Raw genomic sequence first — 20629 nt, forward strand, 5'->3', positions numbered from 1 at the left:
ATTCACCGGCTGAGTTCACATGAAAAGCACCTTCAAGTGGTGCCTAAACTACCTTGGCCTTTCCACTCAAACCATTGTGAGCTTTTGCTGAATAATCGCCCCGCCTCACAAATTATGCACACTTTTATTGTAAATTTGTAGATAATTTAAAAGTCTTGTTGAGGTCAAAGTGTTCCATTAGTAAGTTTCTCCTTCAGAGACTTAACATTAAAGAGCGACTAAAGCTTAAAGCACATTGTTATGCCGTCAAATAAATCTGCTTCTTTGACTCTCCCAATGGATATGCAGAATGTATTAATGGGCCTCATGCAAGAAATGATATACTTTTATTTTTGCTCATATCCACAATTTCTTCTTATTTTCTAAGTGCCCATCTATTGTTTTCTTAGTTTTGCTCTTCACTTCGGTCAGAGAAAATGTTTGAGTGGTTGAGAGCACTCTTACAAAGATCAGAGAAAATCATTGTGCTTTCACAGACCACAAACTGTTACTCAGCGCAAGAAAGTTAAATATTCAAGGAACATTTAAAAATGCATAAATATCATCACATTTAGATCATGTTTCAGAGTAATTAGAATGATTGGGTTATTTAATGTCAGGGCTTAAGAGATAATACTATACTTGGTACATTGATCCTAATTACTGTAATTTCAGTCACTGTGCATGCCTCTTTTGACCAGTGCTGGCATGTAACTAAGTACATTTACTCAAAAACTGTACTAAAGTACAAATCTGAGGAACTTTTATATTGCTTGAGTATTTTAATCTCATTCCACTTTCACTCCAGAGGGAAATATACATTTTTCTCCACTACTGTTATAAGATAACTACTTTACAAATTAATAATACGGTCACCATTTAATTTATTACATTTATTAAAACATTTTTGCATGCATACTTTTCCCTGAAATCACATTTACTTTGTTTAAGTTTATTTAACACTGTGTCACTTTCACTACTGCAGAAGTTCTTCTTACAGCATTTTTTGGTGCCATCTCGCCAGTCTTGGCCATTTGCCAGAGACTGTGCACACGGCACAAAACCTGCCCTTATATAGTGTTTAGGAGGTGTTAACTATGCCAATATGTGAGTTATGATCAAGTGGGAATCATAATTGAGAACACCTGGGTAAAAGCTAATTTGGATGGTCAAGAACATTTGGTGGATCTGGAGTTGACCTCTCTTATTTTTTTCTCTTACCAGAAAATTAAGAGAAAGAGGATGTTGCTGTATGGAGCACAATGACTGTAAAATATTACATAAGCGTTATGCCATAACCTTTTGTTGATGTGAACCCTGAGTTAATAGTGAACGTTATCTATTGTCCGATCTTTCTGAGTAGAATGAACTCAAGGTTTTCAATGAATTGTACTCTTTTCTCTAACATAGAAATTACACTTGATATCTTTCTTTTCACACTGCAGATTTGTAACTACTCTGTTGTTAGTGTTACACAAAGCACCCCATTAAGTATGGAGACAGTCGTTAACCTTGAAAAAAAAATCTGCTGTTTTTCAGGCGAGGCACATATTGAATTTTGCTGTCATCTAGCCAGAGGTAACATTGACCCAAAGGAGCCGCCTGTATACGAGTATGTCAAGTTTGTCGGAGATTTCAAGTTTCATAACAATGGTAAGGATTCTTATTTTCTCTTTGTGTAAAAGACTTAAAGGGTCAGTTCGCCCCGTAATCAAAAGTACATATTTTATCCCTTACCTGTAGTGCTATTTATCAGTATAGGTTTTTTTGGTGTGAGTGAGTATTTAATGGAAGTAGATGCTCGGCTTGTGGTGCTCAAAGGCATGTGCAACACTCTTAAACTCACACCAAAACAATCTGGATTAATAAAAAGCACCACAGGTAAGAGGAAAAACTGTCCCTCGAAGAATGTGTAACTTGTGTGCTCAGTGCTAAAGTCCATAAATCCTCTTAATATAGTTTTTTGTATGTATATAAAAAAAAAGGTATTTTCATGGAATAAAATTAAGATTGATGTAACTCCCATGTACCTTGCCCTCTGCCATATAGTGCCTACATCTTGTAACGGGCTTGATTTGACGTTACCAAGAAGCCTGCAGTCATCGCTAGAGGAGCAGGTCTGCCTCATTGCTACTGTACGACTAGTCACTCCACAGTTTCTAAAGGTAAGACCTTTTTTCTTTCTGTTCTGTCTTAAGGAATATAACAAGTGGTGCTGAGGCAAGAAATAATCAGTTATGAGCTCTGGTGTAAGGCATGAGGGGGATTTTGTTTTTGGGATGACACATTTTGGTCCATGCTAACTCCATCGTGTCAAAGGCTCTCTGGAGATTTCTGGTTGCACACTGTGTACCTTCCAACTGATTACATCATTATGATACATCTGATCCCAAAGGTGCTTTCTGAGCTGAAATCTGGACACTTGGCAAGTTATTGAAGCATATTAAAGTCACAGTCCCGCAACCTCTGTGGGATCTTGTAATGTTGAGTTTATTATATTTACCACGACCCTTTCCAAATAAAAAAGGAAAGTTAGATGACGTGAAGGGAAGTCCAAAAAGTGAAGGGTCTGACAGATCTTTTCATTATAATTTTGAGCCTTTTTTCCCTGCTTTAAAATGTGTTGGAGCTCAGAGAGCAAAAGTGCCAGAAGAACCAGATCTGTTGGACAGACTTCAGCTCTCCCCCGTTACTTATTCCAAAATGTAAAAGACACTGATTACACTGATTTGCCAGATGGAATGACTGTAACAGAATCGTCTGGACCATACTGTATGACACATGGAATATTTTTTCCCTCACATTCTCAGACAAAAGGCAAATCCAACACAAATACTGGTTTTAATCTGCAGTTTTTGAGCTTAACATATTTTTCACGATTTCTCCTTCAGACTGCTTTTAGCTGCCGAAAGTGTTTGTTCTCAATATAGTTGAATGTTCAAAGTTACAAGTCTCAGGAAATGTTCAGAACGTGAAAACTACTGAATTGTGATGCAAACAAATATGGTAAAATGTCAGGCAGTATTAGCAAATGCTTGATGCTAGAGCAGCAAAGTTTAACACACTGTACATGTTTAGATATATTACATAGTATAACAATTATACCACCTTAGCAATAAAAAAATAAATACTACAAATATGATTAAAGGAACTCCTAACCTCCCCATATGGCCACTTGTATATATCAGTAACTCATCCCAGGTTATGTGGAATTCGTGAAGAAAATTCTATTTTTCCCACGTGCCTCCATGGTAAACAAAGAATTAAAAAATTATGAAAATTCCTTATGAACTGAAGTCATTGGGATTTATGTTTAACAACAGCAAAACTACTTGTATATGATGCCATCCACTTACAAACTCATGCAGTATAACCCAAGTCTAATTCATCCAGTCATATCCTCAGTACTTCTCAAACACATGCATTTTAGCTAAAATTATAGTACTTAAAACTGAACTGAATTTGAAATTTATCTGTGCTCTCTTTCAAAGCCAGATTCATTTGACAAAAACAGCATTTTTTTTTATCGGTTTAACACTACCTCGTTTGGTTAGCCCATTTGTGTTCTTGTGTGACTTTAGTGTTTTAAAGGTTTCATTCAGGGTGAGCAATTCATATACAAATGGTTATTAGGGGGAGTGAAGTATTCCTTTGAATCACCATTACATAATAATTAAATTGCCTACATTGTGCTTGTTAAATCTGCTTTTGGCTGTTATTAATGCTTAAAGTTGATGATTTTAAAAACAAAACATGGCATGAGGCATAGCTTCTTCCTGCTTCAAGTTAGAGTTGCTGAATTTAGTAATCTTGGAATCTCTCAACTACCTAGCCAAAAAGAAAATATTATAAAGTAGAGTTGCATATACTGGTTTTAATGTTAACTGTAACTTGAAAGTTCATAGTTGTCATACCATATACATTTACTTATTAAGTCTTGTGTATAGTGATAAAAACATTTGTTTCTGTTGACATTCCTTTAAGGGTCATTCTGGCTGACAATAATAATAATAGTTCTGTAATACTATGATGCCTTGAAACTATAATATTTTCTGAGATGCTTGTCGTACTGTAAAAATCTTATGTCTTTGCTACCCTAAATATAAGACAGGTAATGCCTTGCTCTGCTGTGATTGTAACATTCTCATTCTGTTCATTTTTTAATTTTTTTTTGTTTAGGATCTGTGTAATGTGGAAGATCCTTGTGATGAGTTCACATCAAGACACAGCCTTGAATGGAAGTTCCTGTTTTTAGATCACAGGTAAATGATTTGTCGGATTCCTTGTCCTATCAATGGGCAGTGTAGGATTTTTAGCAAGAATCTATCTTTCCGACATGTTTATCATCCTCTTTTTTTTGTTTCAGAGCTTCACCGATCATAGGCTATTTACCCTTTGAGGTTCTTGGAACTTCAGGCTATGATTACTATCATGTGGACGACTTAGAGCTCATAGCTCAGTGTCATAAGCAGCGTGAGTAACTCTTGTTGCTTTTCTTTTATCAACCATCTTCAACTCCCACGATCCAGGAACCCATCTCTGAAAAGTAGGTTACAGACAGGGCTGTAGTACTCGAGTCAGGTCTTGTGACAACTTTGTTGCTCTTGTCTTGGTCTCAGGCATTGTTGGACTTGGATTTGTCTCAGTGTTAGGCTGTTTCAGTCGTCTCTGTTCATGATCTATCATCTACTGCTGCTTTTTACACAAGAACAGCACACTAGCTCAGCCAATAGCGAATTGTTACAAACATATATTGCGGCAACTAGCTGAAGCAGTCAATCTGGCATCTATGTATAAGTCTGTTTAGCTTAGATGGCACGTATTTTAAAATTAGGCAAATTCTTGTAAACTTAGGCTACACCAACTTACAACAACTTCTAAAACAATGTCACTGTCGCAAACAAATTTCCAATGTTGGAGTAAAATCACTGGTTTTACCTCAGTTGGTGCGTTCTTCTGTGATCTGGATTGTTTGGTGTGAATAAAACACAGTCTGAGCTGTCAGTCAGTATTTTCTCAACTTGATTTTCCAAAAAAAGCCCTTTTTAATATTATTGTAAGTCTTCAGGCTTGGCTCATGTAACTGAAGTTCAAGCTGCGCTCTCTCCAGCACTGAACAAGAAGCAGCAAAACATGTAGACAGTAAACATGGAGGGGACTCCAGAGAGGACCAGGAATGTGAGCAAGTCTCAGTCCGCTTGGTTTTCTGCTAAAGAAGGAGGAATTGGTGGAGCTGTGAAGTGAACAAGAGCTGTTGTTAAATTCAGCATGTATCTGATCCACCAAGCAGCACTTATTTTAGTGGAAATCTTTTGTTTTGAATCAGTTTCCCTCCCATTCCCTTGCTCTCTCCCACTACAAAAATACAAATAACCAACAGAGGCTGGTAGTAAATTGAGGTGACAAAATCCAAAATATAAAGATTTACTCAAAAAGTCTAGATCTCCAGTCTGTAAAAAGTCATATAAACTCAGATTATCTTGAGATGTTAGACATTTTAGATTTGTTTTCAGTTACATATTATTGAGTTTATATAGCATATTTATATACATTTTTTTGTTCATCCCAACTCGTTAATCACCTTATTAAGCTGGAAATGCACTCATGGTCTTGACTTGAACTGTGTTCGAAACTTTTCACTCATTAAATCACTCGCTATTCTCTGTGTATTAAATAGTGAACTGTATAGGGAATAATGGAACGAGATTTCAGACACTCAGGCGCGCCCAGTACCACATAAACAACCTGAACACTCAGGAGGACAGATGAACGGAGGTTACATCGATGTTGAAGTTATCTGTTAAATCCCAAATAAATTGTTGAAATTCCGATGATGGTTTTTTCAACTATGGTCCTGTGTCCTGATCACTGATTCTGTAACAGCCCTCGATCTATTCAGTTCAACAGGTAATTTATGTTATATGTTTATTTTTATTTAGTTCAGTAGTTTATCTATTTTTAGTTCACAAGCTACTTAGCTCGCTCGTAGCTCGCTCAAGAGAGCTAAGTAGCTGTAGTTAGCTCGCAAGCTACTGGCTAGTGTCCCTTTTTGGAAAAACTGTTGCGTTTTCCGGAAAAAAAAAGGTTCCAGTTGTTGTTTGGCTGCTGCAGCACAACTGCTGCTTCCTCTTCTCCTCTGGAAATACACGACCGCATTGCATTGTGGTAGACAGGGGTAAAATGTAGGGTACATCGCATGTACACTCAAATTTGCTGTGAATTGTGTGTATTTTATTGTGCACTTTATAGTGGATGAGTTTAACTGCTGAGAATTAGAGCACTACTACAAAATGGCTAACACACTAAATAGTGGACTATTTCTGTGATAGTGAACAGTTTTAGAACACAGCTTTGGAGTCAGCTGGACCTGGTCTTAGACTTGACTTGAAGTACACTGGACCTGGTCTTGGTCTTGACTTAGGGTCGACTGAACCTGGTCTTGATTTGGACTTGTTTATGTTGGTCTAGACTACAGCCCTGGTTACAGGTTTCCATTCTTTTTTTTCTGTCCTCAGTAATGCAGTTTGGAAAAGGTAAATCCTGCTACTATCGCTTCCTGACCAAAGGTCAGCAGTGGATTTGGTTGCAGACTCACTACTACATCACGTACCACCAGTGGAACTCAAAACCTGAGTTTATTGTCTGTACTCACACTGTTGTCAGGTAAGCCTGATTGTTGCACCTTGGGGTGCTCCAACACCTGTGGAGAGAGGGATGTGCACAGTTTATCAGTGTTCTAGTATTAGGGATGTGTGTGAGACATAGAATTACATTTGCATCTACTCTTGTCACTCATGCTCCTTCTATATTTTGTTTTTCAGTTATGCTGAAGTGCGAGCTGAAAGGAGGAGAGCATTTGGCTTTGAAGAGCTGTCTCCACCTGAGATAGCTCCCTCTTCAGTGAAGGTAAGAGTTATGTGACGCTTTCAAGGTCAGTCTTTATTTCAGCTTCAGACATGACCCTCGGTGTTGAACATCCTTCTGTGTTCCAGGCTCAGGAGCTCTACTTGGACATCTGCTCCACACTGGACCCTCCGAGGGACAGAAACAGCGGTGCACGTTCGGTGTCCTCCCACAGCTCCCGGAAGTCCTCCCACACAGCAATGTCAGACTCTGCATGTGAGTCATCCTCTGCTCCCTAAAGTGCTAACTCGCTCAGCAGCAGGTCAATGCGTTCAGAGACTCCGCTCCTATATGACCGAAGTAACTGCTGTGTTATTTAAATTTAGCTGGAAAAATGTGATTTTCTGCTGCTGAGAAATTATAGATGGTGAGATTTATCAAGGCAGTAAATGATGTGACTCCAGCTGTTATTCACTGCAGTAACAGTGATAATGCCCAGGCTTTTACTGGGTCAAAACGTCTATTACATAGATTACCCTTTCTGAGGAATATATGGCAAAATCATTTAAATAGCTTCAAAACTGACAAATCTTAATTGAGCTGAGATAGAGATAAAAAAAAGGTTCTATAACTAAGCAGATCAAAAGTCACAAAAACACCTACCTTAATGTGGGTGACGATACAACTATGATAAAATATTTCCAAGGCTTACTTCTGCATACCTTGTTTGTTTCAGCCTCCGGTCTCTCTGACTTTAGCTGCTCTTACACCCACCGTCTAATGTACTAAGACACTTCACTTCCATCTGGGTGTTTATGAATAATATGCAGTGGTAGACTCATTACAGTTGCTCTTCATAAACATAGCTGCTGCTGCCTTCCCCCACACATATATGCACCATCACCGTTTCCAAAGACATATTCATAAAAAACTGCATCTGTCAAAAATAAATAACTAGTAGATGTTTTTTTTATTCTCTTTTCATATTGCGTTGGCTACAATGAAAAAACATCCGCTGAATGCATCACAGTTTGTGGGTTTCAGTCAGAGGCAGAATGAGGTGGCAATCAAGGGCCAGTGAATCAGCAGTATTGTTATAAAACCAGAAAGGAAGTGTATTTCATAAGTTTTTTCTTCCTTTCCCTTTGGAAGGCTGTAGTTACTGCTGAGGAGGAATTGAAAATCCTCCTTTTAAACAGGAAATGGACAAGTTTTGTGCTTAAAGTTATCATTTGGGCGAAGATGTAGATTGCACAGTTTATTGGCTATAGAGTAATGACACCATTGGCCTTTAGACTGGTTCCCCATAAGCCCCACTTTTATTATGGAATGCTGTCTGGCACCAGGCACGACCCCCCAGGAAATTTTAGGCTCTATTTATGGCACAAAAAGCCTTTTCAGACCTGGTATTGTAATGCATCGTGGGTAATCAGATCACAGGTGGACAGCCTTAAATGCTAAGTGCTACCAATGCGCTTTCAATGTATTTTGAGGTCTTTCAGTAGTGTGTACACTCATGTGCCCCTAGCTAAACTGAAGGACTGCGTATTCAGCTGACATCCTTGCTTATGTAACACCCCACTTTCTGATGCCGCTGACACAGCGCTGAAGGATCATCCACGGAACTGCTCCCCTCCTGGCGAATGACTAGGTTAACGTCTGCCCGGTTAGCACTTGCCAACTTAGTGGCAACTGTTAAACATGCTAAAAAACTCCACCAACATACCATTGAAACAGCTCAGCTCTGATGTGATAACTGCTAATAACCACTAGGAAACATTAGCCATGTGATGCTAGCAGTTAGCCCTGTCAGAGTGTGTGTGCAGGCAGACACTGACTAACTGTCCTTGCCTGGCACTTGAAGTTGCATTTCTTAGACAAGCACTCTGCCTCTGATTGGCTTACCCTGACCTTCTTACCCTAATGTGAACCAGCCCCACTCCTCTTGCCTAAACCTAACCAATCTAACCACAAAGCTTACACTCCCACAGCAGTAGTCTCTTAGCAGCGGGTGTTTAGGTGTGCTAATTGCACAGAAAACCTCCTGTCAGTTAAAAAAAACAACCCATTTGGTCTTTGGAAATGGAAATGATGTATTTGTTTATTTAGATATAGAGCAGGGAAGTGAGATCGAATCACATGTGGTCACTCGAGATGCACGTGGAGGTGCACTGTAATGTGAGGTGTGAGCACAGACTTTGAGCTCTTCACGGGTGATCAGCTGCCCTTTTACAAATAAAAACAATCAGTGGTAATGATCTAACTGGACATATCCTCACTCTACTATTACCAAAGTGTGTTAAAAGGTGACCTGTCTTCTCTTGCAGCAGCTAACTCCTACACCGAGGCCTGCACACCATCATGGCAGTCTGCTTCCATTGGGACAGAGAAGGCATCTGCCAGACTCCAGCCTAGTAGTTCAAAGGTCAGTTTGTAATGTTTACGTGTCCGTCTGTCTTTGGGGATAAAAATGGTCAGTGGGAGACAGCTGCACAAAGCTGACACAGTGTCATGCCACAGATTGTGCTAAAACTGTAAAACTTTGTCATTTTCCCTGTAGAATTTGGCACAAAGACAAAATTCCTTTGACCTCGTTCCCCAACTGAGCCTCCCCCTTTCTCCTACCTGCAGCAAGCACTCCGCAATGGTTAGTGTTTAGACTTCTTCTCCTGCCTGTTGCCTTCCTTCTCCTCTGTTTGTGTACAATATCTTATTGTTATGACTGTTGCCGCTGTGTGTGTTTATTTCATCTGTCATTGTGCCTACGAGGTCTCCGGGCCTAGTTATGAGATTGTGTTATAAAACCAAAAAGAAAGACAGTTTTAAAAGAGAAAAAGCATCAAGATAATATCTGAAACTGTTTTTGTTTTTTGTTAATCTTTCCACATATTGCTTGTATTTTTCTTGAAGAAATCGCTCATCCATATCTTTTTTTTCCACCCGTGAAACCAATTTCATGGAAAAAGCGGGAAGAATCAAAAGAACAAGCCATTACATGACTCATGCTAACTGATTATCTCCTCATATGCTACACTTACTGGGGAAAAAAAAAAGAAAAAACATAACTGAAGAACAAAAACTAACACGCTTCTCTCATGTCTGTTCCAAACTGCTTTTTGGGATCCTGTCTTTGCAGCAACAGCAAACACAGCAGCAGCAGCAGCAGCAGCAGCAGCAGCAGCAGCAGCAGTCGTCGTCGCCCATGTATCAGTTGCAGCAGCCTCAGCTCTGTGTAATGAACCAGCTGAAGGAGCAGCTGGAGGAAAGGACGCGCATTCTGCAAGCTGACATTAAGACACAACAGCAGGAGCTACACGACATTAAGGAGAAGCTTCACCTAGCTAATCTCCAGGTAAAACTCCCACAAAGATAAAGGAAGAAAAACACAGCCACCCCTCGCAATCAGTAATTATTTTCACTCAAAAAAAAAAAAAAAACAGATAGCTGCAAACTTGAATCTAGACATAAACAAATAGTAGGCATTTATGTATGAGCTGTACAGAGAAATCAACATCACACTATAAGCTTACCTTACCTAACCCCTCATAGTAATGGTGGAATGGCCCCACCAAGAGGCCAGCACAAACCAGTTCAGCCACAAGTGCTCTCAGCACATGACCCCGATACAGTAACAAGGGAGAGCAGACTCAGGGAGTGTTGCAGTGTTTGTATGATATCGACATGTTATCATATGTCACTGCCTGCAGCGTGCGGAGGCGACATGAGAAGAGCTGGTTTTTGAAAGACAAACACATATTTCCATACAACAGATCAACAGTTAGCTAATCACACTTTAACAAGGGGCTTCGTCACAGAAACGTTTAGGTCTTAAATCTTGCCTTATCTCAGTTTAGCATGACATTTACAGGGTTCCCTCGATCAACGAAAACCTGGAGAAGTCATTGAATTTCACAGTCACATTTTCCATGCCTGGAAGTCATGGGATTAGTCAAAATCATATAGTGTTTGGGAAAAGTTAGGGAATTCTGTTGTGTGAAATGAAAGTATAAGTATTATAGATACATGTATGAAAGGAATGATGCCAAATGAAGAATCAAATTTACAGTTTTAGTTGGGATTTTTTATAGGTTAAAATAAGAGTGGTCTGAAATGGGATAGAAAACAGCCATGCATTTAGGGATTGCTTCTTTAATAGGGAGATTTTTTTCTATTTTTGGAACTTAAAAAAGGACAAGCAGTGAAGATATTTGTTTGTAATGAGGCCCCTGAACTGAAATAACTGATAAGATAATCCAGTATTAGTCCCATAGCGGGAAGATAAGTTACTTTACAGTAGCACAGTGGATAGTGTGAAACAAGAATCATCAGTCAAATAACAACACACAAAGCAATGTACTCAGTACACATCAGTTAAAAGAGATCAGTCTCATGAGTAAACAGTAAGAACAGAGAAACTGAAATAAGGAAACATTAGCAATATAAAGAATAAACAGTAAAAATCACAGAACAATACAGTAAGCAAACAGAAAAAAGCAAAATGTAATAAATTGACAGGCTGATGAGTATGGCGTACACTGATACTGCACTTGAGTGCTGATTGTAAACAGTAAAAAAAATAAAAATAAAAGGAAGATAAAATAAATAGGCTTAATGGCAGAGGTTACATTATTCTTAACTCAGCAGAGAAGCTGTGTGCATCCAACCTGTTTTGAGGACAGGGCCCTGGTACAACTACATATTAAGGAATTTCTTGGAGGGGTGGTAAATGAGGCGCAGCTTAAAACACTTGCCACTATTGACACAGCCTGCTTAATTGACTCAGCTGATACCAATCTCTCATGTCATCAGCTTAAGTCGTGCATATATACCCTTCTGTCTGCTATGCACACCATTTGCCTGATGAAGACCCTGTTAGGTTGAAACATACAGTATCTGTTGAAAATATTTGGAGCTGTGCTCCATTGTGCAAATGTTTATTCTCTTTGTCACCTTAGAATTTACAGAATTTCCATTTTAAGGTGTAGATATTGCATAGTTGGTATTGTCTCAAATGGCCACAACAAAACCACATCATCCACCACATCACACTTTGGCAAGGTTGAACAAAAGACATTTAATCAAATTAACCCAAATTAGACCAAATTAAAGGTTAACTATACATTTACAGTGTGAAGTGTGGAAGTCAGCGGTGTCAGCTGTGTGTGTATGATGCATGAGTGAAAAATGTGTGGTAGTGCATAAAAGCAAAACAAAGAGCTAAGGAAATATTGCAAGACCAATAGGGGACAGGGAGTTGCAGCAGCAGCAGAGTGGAAGTGCAGCCAGAGACAGAGCGACCAGCTGCACGTGGGCCTCATTAACCTGAGCACTCACAGGTTCCCAGTTGCACTAATGAGCACCGGCCTGCAAGAGAGCGCACAGAATCAACAGCACAGAGATGACACCCCAGGGTAGTCACAGTACATGTATTTATTCATTTATTTAATTTAAGAAGGACCATTTGCAGTTTTAACAGAAATGTTACTATTTTGATGCACTGTGCCAGATTATAGCTTAGGCCTTTAAAACATGAGCATATTGGTTTTATTTCTTTCAAAAACATGACGAGAAGGCAATGAGAAATATAAGAGGCGAGACATGGCTTAAACATTAGCAAAAAATTTGAAAAAAGTTACAGGAAAATTACCTGAAAATGAGCACAAAATAATAAAGAAAAGGACCCCAGAAAGTGATGAAAATTATTATATAATATGTAGAAATAAAAAAAAGATGACACAAGATAACACAAAACTACTCAAACTACACATCATTTACTAAACACAATAAAAAGCTACATACAATAGCGCATCACAACTGAATGCTTATGCTTGTCAAATTAAAAAATAGTTATAAAAGTCCACAGTTCAAGGTCAGTGAGTACATAGCTGAGCAGCTTTTAGCTGCCTTCTCAAGGTGGTTTTGAAAGTCCTGACAGAGTTGCCCACAGAGGCTAATCTTGAGGATCTAATAGAACTTACTGAGCGAGTATACACAAAGTCACATAGTGGGGGAGGGGCAAAACCATTCCGAATTTTATAAACCAAGCATACATTTTAAAAAAATATTTAAAATTGTCAAAGCTCAGTGACTTGTATTTCTCCAGTATGTTATATACTGTTTTGCACTGAGTGCTGATTGATTGATAAAAGTCAGTTTTGTTAGGTGTGGTCTACAGGGAGCAGTGCTGGGTGTGTGGTGTGAATAAGCAGTACAGACATACTGCTGTGATTTTGGAATAGAGAAACCAACGATATGCAAAACAGCATTTGAGCCATATTTTTGGCTTGAGTTTTAAAAATAAATAAATACATAGATAGATAGATAGATAGATAAATAGGAAGCAGACTTTTTAAAATATAAATAAAAGCTTTTTTAGGTAAATGAAGGATAGATTGATATTTTCTGTGTATGTGTGTGTAAGATGTTGTTACAGCAGCCTACCCACAATGACTTTGGTCAGGCCCAGCAGCAGCAGCAGCAGCAGCAGGGCTCAGGCAGGTCGGCCCAGCAGAGCCAGTCAGGGGTCATCAGGCAGCTCTCAGGCCACCCTAAACCACCGTCGTGCGGGGCCCACAGCTCATCGCCTCACACACTCCTGAGAGAGAACAGCTCGCCCTCAACGCAGGTACACAGCTGCATGTGTGAGAAATCCAAAATCTGTCAGAAAAACGGTCCAAAACACAAATCACAGCTGTGTGGAAAAAAAGAGGATGACATTGAGTCAAATTACCTTCAGTCATTAGCAGCTAATGACTTGTAGCCTACTTCAGCACTCAGAGCACAGCAGGAGGCAGGTTATGGATTCAGCCATTAACGTCAAATTATTATTGAATGATAGAAACATCACAACAACAGGTGGTAGTTAGTATTCAGTTTCTCAGCCAAGTGCTGCTTTCAATTTGTGCTTGTTTGACTTGTAGCAAAAAGACACCTCAACCTTTTGCTTCTGCCTCATCAGGAGGAGGACGTATCTGCGTATTGGATATTTAACTTATTTGACCGCCGAGTTGTATAGTTTTTACAGTTTGTGTTTCCTTCGCTTCATCTTAGGTCCAGCAGAGGATTGCACGGAGCGGGCAGGCGCAGTCAGTGAGCGTGCCTGTGCAGACGAACACAAGTGTGACGATGCCCTTTTACAGCAACCCCATGATGTTCTCTCAGACCAACACGAGGTCTCTGCAGGATGCAAACCAAAGACAAACAGACAACGAGTTCAGCCAAGATGGACAACTACGGTGAGAGACAATGGGCCCTATCTAAACCATAGTGCATGGTCTAAAGTGTGTGGCGCAAGTGCATTTCTGAATCCACTTTTTTTGTAAACGGTGCATAATTTGGGTGCAAAGTAAGGATCAAGAGGCAAACGGTAAAAGTAAGCAGTGTTGATCAAATATCAACCAAGATTTTGTTGCTGCTGAATATGTTTCTGTTTTCAGAAACATATTTTAACTTACTATTTAACTGTAATTTGAGATATTTTGTCACCGGCCGGCTGTCATATTGTTTCCTTTTGGAAAAACAGCTAAGCTCGCATTATGTCATCTGCCAGCAGGAGGGTTTATTGGTCTGATGTGGTGAAATGCATCCTGGTAGTTGAAGGTTTTCTACCTCTGGAGCAAAAGCAAATCCCACATCCCCTTTTTTTTCTGTTTTCTCTGGTCATGTAGCAACAATTTTAAAAAGTATTTGCATAGTTCTGCTTCATAGACAGTCTAGTTTAATGAAAAGACCATCATTCGGCAGTTACATACATGTGTATAACAAACTTAGTGTATGTGCGTTATGAAATTTCCTCCGTAGGTACATTTTACTATTTAAATAATGCATGTTTTAAAATAGCCAGAAAATGCTGTGTCATTTTGACTTTAATCCAGGTTTTTGTTGGGCAATGGTGCAGTATCTTTCTGCTGCTGCAAGATAACTATACGCCAACAATGCGCCCATTCACAGCTCATTTATAAGTGGGCATAGTACTGTTTTTAATGCATTTTAATTGTTGTAGTGCTCATGTCACCTGCCCCAGAGACTACGGTTGAAAATTAGCCAACTTGGCTAAACTGGGATATTTACAGTAACATTCATTAATATGCATTGTCTCTGTGTTTTAAACCAATAAATAAATAAATTATAAGACCTGCTTTCCTATGGGCACACAGATGGGTGTTATGGTGATATTTGCCGTATGGCAGACTCTATGGAAAAACACTAATATGCAGTCAGTTTTATGAACAGTGTTAGCAGGAAGAAACATCTTCCTTTAACTGGTTAGCTCCTTGTGTGTTTGTGTTGTGTGTTGATATTTGAAAATGCTCGCTGTCATCCTGCTTTGAGGTTGTTGTTATTTTTCACAGTACAGATTGAGTTTTTCCACTAACAGATTTCATTTCCTACAGCATGCTCCTCAACCAGCCGATGCAGACTCTGGTTCCCACTAGCAGTGTCACCTCGCAGCCTTCCCAGTGCAACATGGGCATCTCTCAAACCATGTGAGAACTGTTTAATTACACTGCAAACACACACACACCAATCTGTTTGTGTGGCGTCATTTCATATTGTGCCTAAGTTCTTCATTGTGCCCTCTGAACAGATACACCCTGGAGCAGCAGATCATCGGCCCGTCGTTCTCCATGCAACAAGTCAACTGCAACGCCGTCCTCGTGCCCTCGCCGGTCTTCACGTCCCCCATCATGATCCCACACAACAATTTTATCACAAACCAGTCGCAGTCAGCCTACCACTCTCAGCCTCAGGCTTCTCAGCACTCCCTGCAGCTCCAGCAGCCCCAGCAGTTCTTTCAGGTACCAGCTGCTGTGTGTCAACCGCTGCGCATTCATGAACTATAACTGCATGTAATGTGTGATGGCCCGCTGCATAATGCAGCTCAGTGTAATTACCCGCGGCTTTATATTTACGGAATTTACGATCATTTTAGGCATTGCACTTCATCTGAATCCCTAGTTTCCACAGCAACAAGCTGCTGTGTAATTCTCACAGGCTGTCAGAGATCCGTGTTATTTTCAGTCACTCTAAAACCTCGGCTTCGTAGCAAAGCTGTGATGTAATCTGAAATTCATTAGGTCAGACGAATGATTTTCTCCAGTCTTGTTTGTCGTCTTTGTCTGGAAGGGACAGCACAGCGGGTCAGCAGCCGTTCAAAAAACACGACAATAGATAAATAGTGAAACAGCTCATAAGTAGCTTACCCAAATCCCTGCATGTACCCGAGAACATTGCACCAGTTTATTCGGGGTCACAGTGTGGAGTCTCTTCAGAGATCGAAGATGCTTCAGTCTCTGAAGTGATCCCTTCACTTTAACCCTATGAAACCTGGAGTGATATCACTTGCTTTCAGACGACAACTATTTCAACCATTAAACTCTGAGCACATTGGTGCAATTTCCCTCAAAAACATGGGTAATAAAGCAGTAGCAATTTGGTAAGAGATGTTCTTAAATAAGAAGATAATTTTTTGTTTTAAAATTTAAAATGATCATAATTACATACAGAAAAGTACCTCACAGAAATATTTTTCTAATTTTTTGCACTTTTACAGGTTTCCTTGACTTTTTTTTTTTTTTACTAATTTCTTGCTAAATTTTAGCAAAATTACATCAAAGCACAAAGGACTGTACAAAAATGATTTAGGTCAAAGGGGTTATGTTTTTTTTTTTCTTGCCTAAAATTTCTAGGAGAGCAAGAGTGGGTCTGTAGTTCCTCCATTTTCCCACACCCCATATTTGTATTTTATTTCATTATTTTCTGGAGAGATTATTACAAGAAAATGTATTGAATTGTCAAAGAATATTCCTTTGGTGTGGTGCATCAACATTTTATTTTCTAGCAGTGAAAAGACTAATGTGTCAGTTTGGAAAAACGGTCTCAGTGGGGAATGAACATTCTCCCTCTGTAGGGCGCACCACTTTCCCACTTACCAGCAGTTCTCACTGTATTCTGCATTATACCAGAAGTAACGTAAAGTTAAATATCGTGGAGAATTAAGCTATAATAACACACTCCAACCTCTTGTACTAATAGGTGACAGGAAGATATTGAGGTGCTGAAGTCCTTAAGCAGCCACAGAGCTGCTGCCTGTTGCTGTGGTAATAATGTTCATTTAGTAGCTCTCAGAGAGCAACTGGAATGCTCAACAAACACTGTTTGTGATGCTTTTTCTATAATTTTGGTAATTGCCAATTCCAGCCCTAATGTGCGATTTGGGCATTGTAAAAATAATTGTTGCAATAGAATTTAAAGCTTGAAATAAGCAGTGGTGTGTTAAAGAAAACAGTACTCAAGTAAAAGTGCTGTTCAAGTTGAAGTAAAAGTAATTATTAAAAGAAGCACTTGAGTAAGAGTAAAAAAAGTATATTGTAAAAACACTACTCAAGTAGTGAGTAACATTAATTAGTTAATTAATCAATGAATCAGGTTTTTTTTGCCAAGTACATTTACATATAAAAGGAATTTGACTTGGTGTTTTGGTGCAAAATAACTAACATAAAGGAAGAATAAAATAGTCAATGTAAATAGAATAAGACACAATGTTAAAAAATATACAAGCAATTTAAAGAATATAAAATGAAAAAAAAAATATAAAGAACACAAAGTATATGTACAAAAGTTGCAATGGAGGTACAATTTACTTAAGAAATGAATGTTACATGTAACAGTGTAAACGTGATGGGTTACATGGGGCATGATAATCATTACAGAACTTTTTGAACAGTCTGTAAGGTAAAAACCTTAACATAAAATCACTGCCCGCAGATGGTGAGAGTGGAATGAAAGAAAAAATCTTCATTTACAGGGTGAACTTGGCTCGTGCACTAGCCCTTAAGTAGTACACTATGATTGTTATTGCAGAGCATCTATCAGCACCAAATAATGGCTGTATTCATGTTTTCTGTTAGACATTAAGTTTAGTCATACTGATGATGGTTCAAACTCGCTCCACTCATATGCGGACCCTCCTCTGTCGGTGCAGCTGAGCACATCTGCATATTTGGAGAAAACACCTGTGTTTACGCTGATTGTTTGGCATCTCAGTGAAGGATTAGAGGGGCAACAGTTGAAGAATAATTCATCTTCTCTTCTGTGTCCACAGATGGCTCAAGGACTTGTACACGGTGGATCTACTCCAGCATTCTTACACACCACTAATGTCCCACAGCAAAGCACTGTGGGATACATCCAGCAGCAGCAGCAGCAGCAGCAAACACAGCAACTGCCGCAAGCACAACAGCAACAGGCGCAACAGCAACAAAGGCAATACCAACATTCCCAAAACCAGACTGGCAGTGTTTCAGACTTCCGAAACATGCTGACTCGGTAGCGCTGTGGACCGTGTTAGAGCGCTGAGGTCTCCCTCTGTGTTGTCGCCGTGCGGGCGGCAGCACGTCGTGGCATCTGGAAGTCTGACGTCTGTGGCGGAAATGCCCGAAAGTGGAAAACTGCATCTAGTGACCTTACTGTTGATGTGAAGCCGCCTGTTGAGCAGAAGCCGCTGCAGTGGAACCCGAACGCAGAGGCTGCACCGACCTGACGTCACCTGCAGGATGCGAGGAGAGTCTGAGGGTGCCGGGGCCTCCATCGAGGGCCCGCGTCACACTCAGTCGTCAGTCAGTGAAACTGCTGGAACAAGTGGATTATCAAAGCTCTCGAGAAGGCGTTCTCATTTCTATATGGACGTTTTTTCATCTGAGAGTTTCCTTCTAAGTGTCTGTTTGCACTTTGGTACCGCCCCCTACCCAAATGTAGAGTATTTATTTTTGCCCATGAATGAATATTTTCCTCACTTGCAACGGCTCGACAGTGTACAGCTGGACACGCCTCCCTCACCAGTGACACACAATCATCACCCGCGCTCAGATTTTTACCTCCAGTGTGAACGCTTCATCTCATAAAGGGATTTGTGTACATGGGAACATAGGTGTGCATTTCAGTTGGCAGACATCAGATCCCATTTCGTCCCCAAAAAATGTGCAGTTAGTATGTTCATGGCGAGTCACTAGAGAGGGGCTTTATTGTGAGAGCTCCGAAATGAGCGTCATATCTACAATCATAAGAATTCAGATGAAACACGCCACACTGGGACGCCGAGGGGAATATTCTCCAATTATTAAAAAGGTCTATCTAGATTTTTAAAGCCTCAATCTGGGACTGAAGAAGGGACGCTACAGCTGTCCCACAAAGTTCTGAAACTTGAATTTCAGGCGCTTAAACAGTCCTTAAACAAGCTACCAGAGGGGGGGAACAAAATTGTGCCTTTAACCGTGGTTCGTCCACGGTGCGGTTTGATGGTTGTGTCTGATTACGGCTTTAAAAATCCAGCTCAGGTCCATTTGGAATACAAAGTTCTATTTTCATAGGTCATAATTTATTATTTTCCACATCAAACAGAAGAACGTCTAGATTTGTACTGGATGTATTACAAATAATATATTGGATGCTTTTCGCAGCCTTTACAACAGTAAATCCAAACCTCTTTCTCTGTAATGATAGAAGCTGATAAGATTCATTTAACTATTTACTGAAACCCTCAATCACTTCATGTTTATTTATTACATATATATTTGAAAAAAATATACGGGATTAAGAAAGAAGTTTTATACACAAAAATCGATTTGATTTGTTTAGACATTGAAAGGTCAACGCTGATCTAATGCAGGAACAGTCCTCTCAGTTTCTTATACCACAACACAACAAAGTGCTGCAGAAGCGTGAGCTCGGTGAGTCCAATATCTTGGAAACAGTGAGAAATGATTTGGGAGAAACTCTGCCCGCTGCCTGGATATTTGTGAACAGTATTACCCTCTTTGCTCTGCATTCCCGTTTATTTTTTGGTCTTTGTTTTGTTGAGTTTATTTCACCATCTGCGAAGTCACTAAATGAACGCTCTAACAGTGACCAAATGAGCTTTTTTACTAGTAAACAAAACATGGCTTCCTACTATGAGTGTCATCGCATCCAAAAACGAAAAATATTGCTGGCAGATTTAATTTTCCATAAGAATTTTTTAAAAAAAACATACGGAAACCCTAAGGGGACAAGGGAGGAAAAAAATAAAATAGTGAAAAAATACATGGGTGGGGGGAAAAAAAAAGAGAAATACTTTTGCTGAGTTTTTTATCACTAATAATCACCACAACACAACACAAATGTTTTGCGAGGGAATGCAAAAAAACAAAAAACCTGGAAGTTGGCAAAAGTATTTCTTTTTTTTTTCCACCTATTTATTTATTTTCTCGCCCATCTTTTTTAACCATCTTTTTTTTTTTGTCCCCCCTCTTATTTTTTTCTTCCCATCTTACTTTTTACCTATTTTCAACCCCCTCTTTTTTTCTCTCCTGATTTTTTTTTTCATCCGTTTATTTTTTCTACCCATCATTTTTTTTCTCTCCTGTGTTTATTCAACTATTGCTTCTCCCCCATCTTTTTTTATTACCCACTTATTTTTTCCTCCCCCATTTTTTTCCTCTCCCCATCTATTTTTTCTCCCCTATCTTTCTTTCCACCCCTCAATTTTTTCACTTTCCCACCTTTTTTTTCACCCATCTGTTCTTTTCTCTCTCCCATGTCTCCTTAGAAACCACCAATGCATCATTGTGTAGAATATCACAGCTACAGCGATAACAAAACACTACATCTGACATATTTTTAACACTGACTGTTCATCCATCTGACAGTTGCTCGTGTTATTTGCGGAGTCAGTCCTGCTAGTATTTAAAGATGTTACAATCTTGTTGTTTTCACACTTTTAATACATTTTATATGAAAATCTTTCAAGTCCATTTTATTTGGAGAGATC

The 20629-nt window shown here is 39.4% G+C and overlaps 1 protein-coding gene across 6 annotated transcripts in view; it reads left to right on the forward strand.

Moving 5' to 3' along the window:
- Positions 1-20036, forward strand: part of npas2 (neuronal PAS domain protein 2) — a 60664-nt gene extending 40628 nt beyond the window's left edge. Inside the window, exons 8-22 of one of the 6 annotated variants that reach the window (XM_042499574.1) lie at positions 1519-1632; positions 2029-2144; positions 4159-4241; positions 4346-4452; positions 6495-6642; positions 6801-6885; positions 6972-7098; positions 9150-9247; positions 9383-9469; positions 9959-10174; positions 13244-13447; positions 13873-14057; positions 15216-15308; positions 15386-15620; positions 17927-20036. In XM_042499574.1, coding sequence (XP_042355508.1) covers positions 1519-1632; positions 2029-2144; positions 4159-4241; positions 4346-4452; positions 6495-6642; positions 6801-6885; positions 6972-7098; positions 9150-9247; positions 9383-9469; positions 9959-10174; positions 13244-13447; positions 13873-14057; positions 15216-15308; positions 15386-15620; positions 17927-18154 — 2126 coding nt within the window. In that variant the 3' untranslated portion in view covers positions 18155-20036. The remainder of the gene's footprint in view (positions 1-1518; positions 1633-2028; positions 2145-4158; positions 4242-4345; positions 4453-6494; positions 6643-6800; positions 6886-6971; positions 7099-9149; positions 9248-9382; positions 9470-9958; positions 10175-13243; positions 13448-13872; positions 14058-15215; positions 15309-15385; positions 15621-17926) is intronic. The other 5 variants (XM_042499578.1, XM_042499576.1, XM_042499575.1 and 2 more) reach the window with 5 other exon arrangements.
- Positions 20037-20629: the final 593 nt, after the last annotated feature.

Source organism: Plectropomus leopardus, chromosome 13 (genome assembly GCF_008729295.1).
Source record: "Plectropomus leopardus isolate mb chromosome 13, YSFRI_Pleo_2.0, whole genome shotgun sequence".
NCBI classification, from domain to species: domain Eukaryota; kingdom Metazoa; phylum Chordata; class Actinopteri; order Perciformes; family Serranidae; genus Plectropomus; species Plectropomus leopardus.